The sequence below is a fragment of the Pangasianodon hypophthalmus genome, chromosome 20 (genome assembly GCF_027358585.1).
Source record: "Pangasianodon hypophthalmus isolate fPanHyp1 chromosome 20, fPanHyp1.pri, whole genome shotgun sequence".
NCBI classification, from domain to species: Eukaryota; Metazoa; Chordata; class Actinopteri; order Siluriformes; family Pangasiidae; genus Pangasianodon; species Pangasianodon hypophthalmus.
The window spans coordinates 21055073-21067008 of NC_069729.1; the positions used below are offsets into that span (position 1 = coordinate 21055073).

At 36.2% G+C, this 11936-nt stretch overlaps 1 protein-coding gene across 2 annotated transcripts in view; it reads right to left on the reverse strand.

Annotated features, from left to right (window-relative positions):
- Positions 1-6235: 6235 nt before the first annotated feature.
- The window catches only part of rargb (retinoic acid receptor, gamma b), a 51900-nt gene continuing 46199 nt past the window's right edge, over positions 6236-11936 (reverse strand). For both annotated transcript variants that reach the window (XM_034314336.2, XM_034314337.2), the window contains one exon: positions 6236-11936. This exon is cut by the window's right edge and continues 164 nt beyond it. In XM_034314336.2, the coding sequence (XP_034170227.1) occupies positions 11805-11936 (132 nt within the window). In that variant the 3' untranslated portion in view covers positions 6236-11804.

The following is an 11936-nucleotide window of genomic DNA, read 5'->3' on the forward strand; positions in this document are numbered from 1 at the left end:
TATCTAAACTATATGGCTAAAAGTATGTGCACCCCATGACCATCACACACACGTTATTCTTCCTCAAACTGTTGCCACAAAGTCTGAAGCACACAGTTGTATAGAACGTCTCTGTGTGCTGTAGCTTTACAATTTCCCTTCACTGGAACTAAGAGACTCAAACCTGTTCCAGCATGACAATGCCCCTGTGCACAAAGCGAGCTCCATGAAGACATGGTGTGTGAAGGTTGGAGTGGAAGAACTCGAGTGTCCTGCACAGAGCCCTGACCTCAACCCCACTGAACACCTTTGGGATGAACTGGAACACCGACTGAACCCCAGACCTCCTCGACATCCCAACATCAGCACCTGACCTCACTAATGCTCTTGTAGCTGAATGAACACAAATCCCCACAGCCACGCTCCAACATCTAGTGGAAAGACTTCGCAGAAGAGTGGAGCTCATTATAACAGCAAACACACAGGAATAAATCTGGAATGAGACGTTCAACAAGCACATATGGGTGTGATGGTCAGGGGTGCACATACTTTTGGCCATATAGTCTGTCTATCATTGATTGATCAGTCAGTCTCACTATTACTTTCTCCTTCATCTGTTCTTTTTATTTTATTCTTTTTTCAATTCTTTTTTCCATTTAAATCCATTTAAAATTTAGATTTTCCATTTCCACCAATTTTTTAACTTCCTTTCATCCATTTTTTTTGCTTTTATCAACTCATAAGCTTTCTTTCTAGCTTTATTCAATCCTGAAAAAAAGAAAAGGCACAACCCAAAAGGTTCTTCAGAATGATGCTATAGAAGAGCTGAAGAAGAACCTCGTGACTGATGGATCTTTAATCAGTTTTGTTGATGCTGCAGAGAACTAATGCATCCCTCTATCAACAGTGATGGAAAAATGATGAACAGGATCTGGAGGTTCTTTAGGGAACCAGAATTTGTTCTTCTGTGATTGTGCGCTGAAGAACCTTTTCTGGCACCTCCATCTTTTTTTTCCACCGTTCCTTCTTTCTGCTTTGTTTTTATGAACATGGTGGTGTTGCTCATCTCCGTTTTTTTTACAGCCTCTAAACTAGCTGTTCTTCCTTCCCTCCTCTCCTCTGCTGTCACCTTCTTTTCTTCTTTCACTCTTTCTTTCACTCCTTTTATTTCTTCTCCTCTCTCATTACGGATGCGTTGCTGAATGCTCGCCTGCGTTTACGGCCGTAGCTGAAGGCGATGAGGAGGATTAATAGCGCTCCTTCTCCCTCTACACTTTTAATTAAAAAACCGAGACGACTCGTTCCCTCTCTTTATCTCCTCATCCTTCATTTTTTTTCTCTCTTCTCTGCCCTTGTCCTTTTTCACTGACCCGATAAACACCGATATTTATTGCTTTATCGGCTAATGAACCAAATCCATTACTGCAGTCTCTGATTCTGTACCGTATATTAGTCAAACTTCAGTGAGGACAATATTTTTTTAAAGTAAATTTTCTGAATGTTCATCAATTCCATAGAAACTGGAAAAAAAAACAACTTTCACTGCTGAAATGTTCAACACCTCAGTTCAGGTCCAAACTCTCAGCACGTCTGATTCCAGGCAGCTAAAAAGCAGATCAAATATAAATGAAGACAGAAACGCATAAAACGGAAATAAAATATGCCCCGTTGCCATGGCAACGTGCCTCACATTCCAACCAGATATATGAGGTCATTAAAAGCTGCCTTGTAAAACGGTGAATAATGTATGGACCGTGCCATAATCCCTGCGCCGTTTTTATTGACTGTTAAGCGAACGTTAATTATGGCAATCATTTAATTAGCCGAGGCCGAGCCTGCTTTTACGACTTTCTTTCTCTCCGCTCATTACCAAAAATGGACTTCCTGACACACACATCTATCATTTTTCAAAGCTAATCTGCATGTGCTGTATGCATGTGGCCACAGGTTCAGGTTCTGGATGTTATTGTACATTACGCTCATTTTTTAACATTACATTTAGTTATTTTAATGGATAAATGCAAACATAATGAGATTCTTATACAAGTGAGGTTTAGTTAATAACTGTGAAGACTAATTTACATTTTGGGTCCCTTTTTGTGTAGAAAAAAAGCAAAGCCGTGAGAAATTTATTCAAGATTTATTAATTTATAAAAGAATATATTAACTGAAGAGGAATTCTAATAAAGCAGAAGATCATGTTCTTTTTTTCCCCTCTGACATTATTGCAGATTATTAAAAAAGTTTATAATAATCACCATTTTTCAAGAAAACTGAAGTGAACAAGATATTAAATGTAATTAAAGAAGCCAAGGAATTATGCAGCTTTTAATTTTATTGTTTTATTTTCTTTTTCATGCAAAATGTGAAAAAAACAAGAATGAGAGAAAATCTGAAAATAAGAGTGAGAGAAAAATGTGAGGAATACAGTAAATGAGAGAAAGAAGGCGGAGAAAGTAATGAAGAGGAGAGGTAGGCCCTACAATGTGCACCTGCAGTTAGAAATAATTAAAATTATAAAGTTTAAAATAAATATTGTTGTCTTTTTACTGTTTTAATTTGTTTTTCATACTTAGTCATGAAAAAAGAGGATGCAAAAAAAAACAGAAAGAGAGAAAAAACAAGAGAAATAGGGAGAATGTGAGAGAGTAAAGATGTGTGAAATACAGGAAGTGAGGAAAAGGAAAAAAGAAAGAAGGAGGAGAAAATAATGAAATGGGAGAGAATGAGGGAGAGAATGAGGGAGAGAGTGAGGGAGAGATGGAGGGAGAGGCAGAGGGATATAATGAGGGAGAGACGGAGGGAGAGACAGGGAGAGAGTGAGGGAGAGACGGAGGGAGAGACAGAGGGATATAATGAGGGACACAGTGAGGGAGAGAATGAGGGGGAGAGAGTGAGGGAGACACAGAGGGAGAGACGGAGGGAGAGACAGAGGGATATAATGAGGGAGACACAGAGGGAGAGATGGAGAGAGAGTGAGGGAGCGATGGAGGGAGAGACAGAGGGATATAATGAGGGACACAGTAAGGGAGTGACAGGGAGAGACAGAGGGAGAGAGTGAGGGAGAGACGGAGGGAGAGACGGAGGGTGAGAGTGAGGGAGAGACGGAGGGAGAGACGGAGGGTGAGAGTGAGGGAGAGACGGAGAGAGAGACGGAGGGAGAGACAGAGGGTGAGAGTGAGGGAGAGACGGAGAGAGAGACGGAGGGAGAGACAGAGGGTGAGAGTGAGGGAGAGACGGAGAGAGAGACGGAGGGAGAGACGGAGGGTGAGAGTGAGGGAGAGACGGAGAGAGAGACGGAGGGAGAGACAGAGGGTGAGAGTGAGGGAGAGACGGAGAGAGAGACGGAGGGAGAGACAGAGGGTGAGAGTGAGGGAAAGACAGAGGGAGGGACAGAGGGTGAGAGTGAGGGAGAGACGGAGAGAGAGACGGAGAGAGAGATGGAGAGAGAGACGGGGGCCCTACAGTGCTCTGTGATGTACTGCGTGATGTCGACACGCTGCAGTTCAGCTTCGGGGAACTTAAAGGTTCTGTGTTGAGCCCTACAGCAGGACAGGGTTCTGTTTTAAACAGGGTTCCAAGGAGAATACTTTCAGACAGCCAAGAACCCGTAAATATCCAAAGAACCCTCAAAAACACTTTTAATCTTTAAGAGTATAGTTCTATCAGTGACACCTCCTTTTCCCTTCCTGTTTTCTACTTCCTGTTTTTTTCCCCACAGTTCCTGTTTCCTGTTACCTTTATATGCTGATATTATTTATTGGGGGCGGAGTCTTATTTTATCAGACACATACAGTATGAAACACAACGCCCACGGGCCGAATCCGCATGCAGGAAACGCAGCCTGGTTTTATTTAGTCTGCATGAACATGGAGAAAATAAGACTGAAACGACCCGTAGTACACTTCTGCTGAACATTTTCACAGAATTCACAGCAGAGCCGTAGCGTAGCGACCGCTGTTGTACAGCACACACAAGCTCACGTCTCACAGTGCTGAAACGCAGGTTAAAGTCAATGCCTACCTGCTGTGCTTGATGTAAGTCACACTCACGCCCGAAAACGACTCAGAACCAGAAATGAATTTCAGCAAGTAAAATATCGATTGTTTTCCGGATCTGTACCGTTAAATTGTTAAGTGTGACGCTCTCATGCATTTCAGGTGGAAGTCAGACAGCAGGAGGAGCGGCGATGATACAAACTTAATCATTTAAGGCACCATCAAATAAACTTCCCATATTAATAACGTTGCCATGAGATACGTTTATGACACTGAAAGTTATTAAAATAATGTTAATAATAGGGGAAAACGACACCTTATATTATAAATCCTGATTTTTTTTTTTGCAGTAAACTCCAGCAGCTACTTCATCGTCTCTCACCTCCACATCTCAATTGGCTAATCCTGTTTCTCATTGCAGCAGCACTTTATTTTTTTTTTTAGAAATATCGTATTCTAATATTTCAGAGAATAGGTTATTATAGTTAGTTGGAATATATATATATATATATATATATATGTTATGAAGGGCCAAACAGGAAATAAATATGCAAAATCTGAATATATATTTATAAATCCTGAACATAAAGTATATCTGAATATATAAATGTAAATCGTAAGATATAAATCTAAATTGTGAATATGTAGTTATAACTCTGAATATATATTTATAACTGAATATATAAATGTTTAAATCGTGAAAATATTTTGTCTACATCTCAATATAAATATATCTTTATGATCAGGCATGTCAATAGACAGATGTTCTTACTGAATTTTTTCATGAAAACTTTATCACATTTACATTTATCAATGCAAATATTGTACTATTATATAATTATTTTAAGTGCACATCTCTTATCTAAACCGAACGGAGTGTGTTCCTCGACTGTACAGAAGGCCGGCCGTAGTGCCGCAGGGTCCCGACAGTCTGTTAACAGTGTTAATGCTGTGGAGCTTTTCTGCAGAATTCAGCAGCACTGAGAGGGAAATGATCAACAATCTGCTGACGAATAATGATTTTATTGAGACAAAAACAAAAACTGATTACAGCCAGGATGTTTATTGCTTTAGTCAAATATGGAAACATTAAGAGCTTGTCTATCGATATTCCTGAAAAAATGTATGAATATATAATCAGAGTTTATAACTATATTTTCAGGATTTACATTTATATATTCATGATTTCTAAATATAAATTCAGAATTATAACTATATATTCAGATTTCATATAATTGTTTCCTGTTTGGCCCTTCATTTTATATATATATATATAAATATAAAATGAAGTACTGTATACATTTTATACAGTACTGTTCAAAAGTCTTTGCACCCTATTTGTTTTTTAGTATGAACTTTGTTATAGATGTTTATTTTCTGACTTCTACATTATTGATTCAGTACAAAAACATTTTAGATTCCAAACATTAGTTTTCCAGCACAAAATGAAATGTTTGTATGTCAGTAAAGAAAGCAGCAGATTCCATAAAAGACACTTTTCAGATAAAAACATAATGAAGGCTGCTGGGTTTCGCTGCAGAAATAAGAAGCGAGTCGACAGTCAAAGTCTCCAGAAGAACTGTGGCTGCTTCTGCAAGATGCTCAGTAACACTTCCAGCTCATTTCCTTATAAAACTGCACACACTGCACCTCAGATACTGCTTTATTTTATTTTAAAGTGAAGGATCGTCACATTAAATATTGACTTTGTTTCATTTATTACTGTTTACTGCTCTTTATAGGATTTTTTTTAATGTAGAAACATTTAATTTCATTATTTTTGAAGGCATCTTTGCTCCTTTGAATCTTTGCTTTCTGTACATGTGTCTAAGACTTTTGCACAGTCATATATATATCTATACCTATATCTATCTATCTACTTATATATATACTTTGATTACGGTGCTTCAGGGTCACAAATGCTGAGTTTGAAGCCTCTGATTTATATGTTATTCTAGTTCCCTAGTTGTTTCCACAGTTCTCCTAGCTCCTTGTTATTTCATGTTACAAAATTCCTTTTTGGTGTCTTGTAGTTTTAACAAGGTCTCTTCAGGTTACAAAACAATGAGTTTCAATTCACTCGCTAACGAGACACACCGAGACTCATAACAAGGCTCATAACGAGGCTCATAACGAGGCAGGTGCTAACAATGATCAGGGGCTCTATTTAAGAGCTGAACTGAGAAAGAAGAGGAACAGACGGAAAACAAAACAAGAGAACAAGGAAATTTAGGGGAAAGAAAAACCCACACCATACATTTTAACGTTCTTGTGAAAATTCTTTATAAAACAAATTTAGAAACAAAGTTTCCAACAAATGAGTAAAAATGAACATTATGGAAAATTTTAAGCGATTAAAATACAAACTAAACACTTTTCAACTTTAATCATGCCAGTTCTAGTTTGTCACTAGTTTTTGTGCAAGGCCATGAAGAGTTGTTACAAAGGCATACAATACAATATGGAATCAACAAAAAATGTAGTTATACACCAAGAGTACTTTACTTTCCAATAGATACAAATCCAAATCAGGGTTTCAAGAAGAAAAAAAAAAACCTTTCTGTTGTTTTCAGGTTGAAAATCCCTGCATTTGGTGATATGTCAGATAAAACAAAGCAAGATCAAAAGCATAAATATTATTCTGCATGTAATAAACAACAGATGCAATTCTAACTTTGAATATTTATGAAGCTTAAAAATATAAAAGAGACACAAAAAAGCAAGATCAGACACTTAAAAAATACGCAAAACGGAAATGCAAAAGTAAAAAAATATCCACAAACTCCAAACCACCGAGCGAAAAATTCTTCATGAGAAATAAAGTCTACATCCAGAACAACAACGTTTATCATGATAATAATAAAAACTGCATGCACAACAGATAAACACTACACTACTGTACGAATAAACACACCTTCTCACAATCGTTATAAACACAATAATGTCCTTTTGCATAAAAAAAAAAAAAAAAAACGCAGCCGCAGTTTAATTGCTACATTTGCATAAAAAAAAGTCATCAAAAATCTGTAAAAGTCACGGATTCGCCGTGTGATGTTTCTCCTTTTCACCTGAATGAAGATGTTTTCAGAGGTACGAGTGTGTCCTGTGTGTGTGTGTGTGTGTGTGTTATTGCAACGTTTTGTAGGAAACTGTTAACCCTTCATAAGAATTTGTCATTTATACACATAAAAAAAGGTTTGGATTGGAATAAAAATCAATTTGATATCAAAATAAAAATAAAAAATTAGAAATATAAAAATAAAGATTAGCAAAAGTTCTTGAAGTGAAGTGACCTGAAGTCTGAATTTTTTTCACCATGAATTTTTCAAAAATTACTTTTTTACCCCTTTTAATTTTTTAAATTAATTAATTTATTTTATTTGAATTAATATAAGATTCATTTTGGATTTAATTGTAATTTAATAACTTTTTATTAATTAAAAATTTTTAAAAATTCCCATAGAGGGTTAAGACTTAAATTTAAGAAATTTTTGCTAATTATATTTAAAGTCATATTGAGCTTTTGTAGCATCACTTTTCCTCCATGTGACGCAAAGTTGTATGCTGCTTAAAATTTTTAATTTCAGATATGAAAGTGAACATCATGTGACCATTTTAATGGCGTACGATTGGTTCAAATTGTTAGACCTTATTTTATCATTTATAAATAACAAAAATACTCATAGAGGGTTAACTTGTTAGCACACACAAATATACAAACACAAAAAGTAAAAATGAAATGGCTTTGGTACAAAGTACAAATGTTTTGGTTCAGTCTAAATGAGCGCTACATCACGATATTACTAATACATCGCTGTAATTTAGCCGCAGCACGCAGGATGGATTAGCAGCGTACATCGTTTTTAGTAGCTACCAGAATTATGTGCGGAAATTGCAGGCCATAATTACCCTGTCATAACTCCGGATATCAGTGCATACAGAATAAACCGATGAGACGTTATGAACACTGCAATTTTACTTAGCACTTACATTTACGTGTAGCGAACATTGTAGAATGGATTTAGCCAATAAAAAAAAAAAGCGACAAACAATATAGCACAGATATAGCCAAGTAAGCTAATGTGGCAAATGTAGGATGGATTTAGCCAAAAAATATAAATGTAGCTAACTGTGTAGGATGAATTTAATCAAAAAAGTTAGCATGATGATCATGTGACTGTAACGAAGCGCAGTTTATCACGTTTGATCTGACGCTAAACTGTGAAATGATCCACTAAGGCACTGTGTGTTTTATTATTTCACATGTAAAAGCATCATATAATAAATTTTACTTACGCAAAATATCAACGTTTGGTAATTTATATGGCTTTGGATTCTTATGTCTGATTTAAGGAACATCTTTCGTAGCTTGTTAAAAATGAAAGTGTAGCTGGATATTGTATAATATTTGGTCCTTTTAGAGCCCTGAGTGTCCTAATGTAACTTAATAATATGCTAACATTCATACGTTATTCCTACGTGAAAGATTTATACATTAACATTAACCTCATTAACACCTTGTTTTTTTTTTAATAGTGAAAAACAAAAATAGTTAGAATTCTTTACTAGTTTGAAAATATGCTCAGGTCAAATTTCTTTGTCATTTTAAAATAAATGTCACAGTAAAATAAATAAAAAAAGCAAATGAAACTTTAATTTGGGGGAAAAAAATGATAAAAATCCCTAAAAAATTTCACTCTTGGCTTAAAACTCGACTTTAAACCCAAGTTTTCACTTTTTCGCTAGTTTTCGCTGCATTTCTATTGTGAACGAACAGCGACGCCTCCAACACTGAACGCTTTCAGGAATAAAACAAAACGCACGTGCGAAAGAAAACAACCTGCTAATCTTAGACAAGATGAAATAATATCAGGAGAAAATATTTTTATAGTTTTTATAGCTTTTATAAAATATTAATCCATGTTTTATAGTTTGCCAGGTCGTAGATTAATATTCATTATAACTGAAGCATGAAGCTGTAAACGTATTTCTGTCACAATATGAGGAATTTCTTTCTTTCTTTATTAAAATCTGCTTTTTAATATTTATTTTATGTTCATGTCAGAATGATGGCTTTCCTTCTTAAGTTTTGTTTCACTCAAACAAAAGGACACAGTTCTTTCTTTTTTCTCTTTTCCATCTCGTTCTTTCATTTTTTTTTCAGTCCACCATCTTGAAATTTTCCCTCATATGGCTAAATCCAAAATAATTCATGTTACGTGACATTCGGTGACCGAGAGCTGGTTTTATTTCATCAGTTATCAAAAACTAATTCAGCGAGTCGCATTCCTGCTCTTTAACGCAAATGCTAATGCTGCTAACACTAGCTAGCTCGCTAATATGAACTAACCTAACAGGATTTCTCACAGGATTTGTATCATATTCAGAAATGTTTATCATCTTTACTGCTAATGCTTGCCAGCTAGCTAATATGAGCTAATCTGACAGGATTTTCAAGTCATATTCATATATGTTAACTTTCTCCCCCTGCTAATTCTAGCTAGGTAGCTAACAAGCTAGACGATCAGGATTTCTGAGAGGATGTTCATATTTTCTTGTCATCTTCACTGCTAATGCTAACTGCATGCATTAACTGACAGGATTTCTGAGAGGAATTGAATCATATTAATACATTTTCTGCACGCTAGCTAGTTGGCTAATATGGAATAACATAGCAAGATTTCTGACAGGACAGAACTGTATCATATTATACTGTTTATATTGTTTACTGCTAATGCTTGCTAGCTAGCTAATATGATAGAACTAACCTGATGGAATTTTCTGAGAGGATGTGAATTATGTTGCTAACATTAGCTAGTTGGCTAAAATGAGCTAACCTGACAGGATTTCTGAGAGGATGTTCATAAATATCTATTATGCTAATGTGTTAGCTAATATTAACCAACTTGCCAGAATTTCTGAGAGGATTTTTGCCACATACACAAACACAACAATCTTTACTGCTAAGACTAGCTAGCTAGCTAACTTAAGTGAACCTGACATGATTTCTGACAGTGTTCATAAATGTTCACAATCATAGTACTAAAGCTTATTAGCCAGCATAGGCTAACCTGACAGGATTTCTGAGGAAAATGTTGTCATGCTCATAAATCTTTGTCACCTTTACAGCTCATGTTAGCTAATTGGCTAACATGAGCTAACCTGACAAGATTTCTGAGAGGGAATGTATCTAACCATCACTGTTGTGGATAACAAGCTAGCTAACACTAACAGCTTAACAGGATTTCCGAGAGGATTTTTGTCCTATTCAGACATGTTAATAATCTTTACTTCTCATGCTAGCTGGCTAACATGAGCTAACCTGACAAGATTTTTAAGAGGATTTTTAAGTCATAATCATAATTGTTTAATATTTTTCCCCTGCTAATGCTAGCTAGATAGCTAACGTGCTAACCTGAGAAGGGTTTTTAAATAATATTCATAAATATTTACTTTTCACCTGCTGAAGGAATTTTAAGTCATAAATAACGTTCATAAATCTTTGTCATCTTCATTGCTAACACTAGCTAGCTGGCTAACATGAGCTAATCTGAAAGGATTTCTGAGAGGATTTTTGAATCATATTCATAAATGTTCACAATCTTCATTGCTAACGATAGCTGGCTAATATAAGCGAACCTGACAAGATTTCTAAAAATATTTTCATAAATGTTTACTTTTCCCCTGCTAATGCTAGCTAGCTGGCTAACGAGCTAATCAGACAGGATTTCTGTGAGGATTTTTGTCCTAATCAGACATGTTTACTGCTAATGCTAACTGGCTAACATGAGCTAATCAGACAGGATTTCTGTGAGGATTTTTTGTCCTAATCAGACATGTTTACTGCTAATGCTAACTGGCTAACATGAACTAATCTGACAGGATTTCTGAGAGGATTTTTAGATTTTATGTCTTTAATCATCACTGTTGATGCTAACAAGCTAGCTTACGTGAACATCTTAGCAGGAGAGGATTTTTGTCCTATTCAGATATGTTTACTGCTAATGCAAACTAGCTGGCTAAAATGTGCTAATCTGACAGGATTTCTGAGAGGATTTTTGAATCATATTCATAAATGTTCACAATCTTCATTGCTAACGATAGCTGGCTAATATAAGCGAACCTGACAAGATTTCTAAAAATATTTTCATAAATGTTTACTTTTCCCCTGCTAATGCTAGCTAGCTGGCTAACGAGCTAATCAGACAGGATTTCTGTGAGGATTTTTGTCCTAATCAGACATGTTTACTGCTAATGCTAACTGGCTAACATGAGCTAATCAGACAGGATTTCTGTGAGGATTTTTTGTCCTAATCAGACATGTTTACTGCTAATGCTAACTGGCTAACATGAACTAATCTGACAGGATTTCTGAGAGGATTTTTAGATTTTATGTCTTTAATCATCACTGTTGATGCTAACAAGCTAGCTTACGTGAACATCTTAGCAGGAGAGGATTTTTGTCCTATTCAGATATGTTTACTGCTAATGCAAACTAGCTGGCTAAAATGTGCTAATCTGACAGGATTTCTGAGAGGATTTTCATGTTATAATGTTAGAATTTTTCAGAGCTAATGCTAGTTGGATTATCTATATATTATTAAATTCTTAAGATAATCTGAGGGAAGATGTCTGATTAGAGTTTAATAACTGCTGAAATAAATTCCTGTTAGCGCACTCAGATGTTTAAACCTGACTCTGTGTGTATTTGCGTGAGTGTGTGTGTGTGTTTGTGACTGTGCGTGTGTGTTTGTGACTGTGCGTGTGTGTTTGTGACTGTGTGTGTGTGTGTGTGTGTGTGTGAGGAAAAGCCAGGCGTCCATCGTATCACTGCGCTCTCCCTGTCGTGTTCTTCTTCTTCTCCCCTCCGTCCACCTGCAGGATGCTCCACTCTTCATCATCCTCACTGTCTCCTCTTCTCTCCCTCTCCTCCTCCGCACACTCATCCTCCTCTTCCTC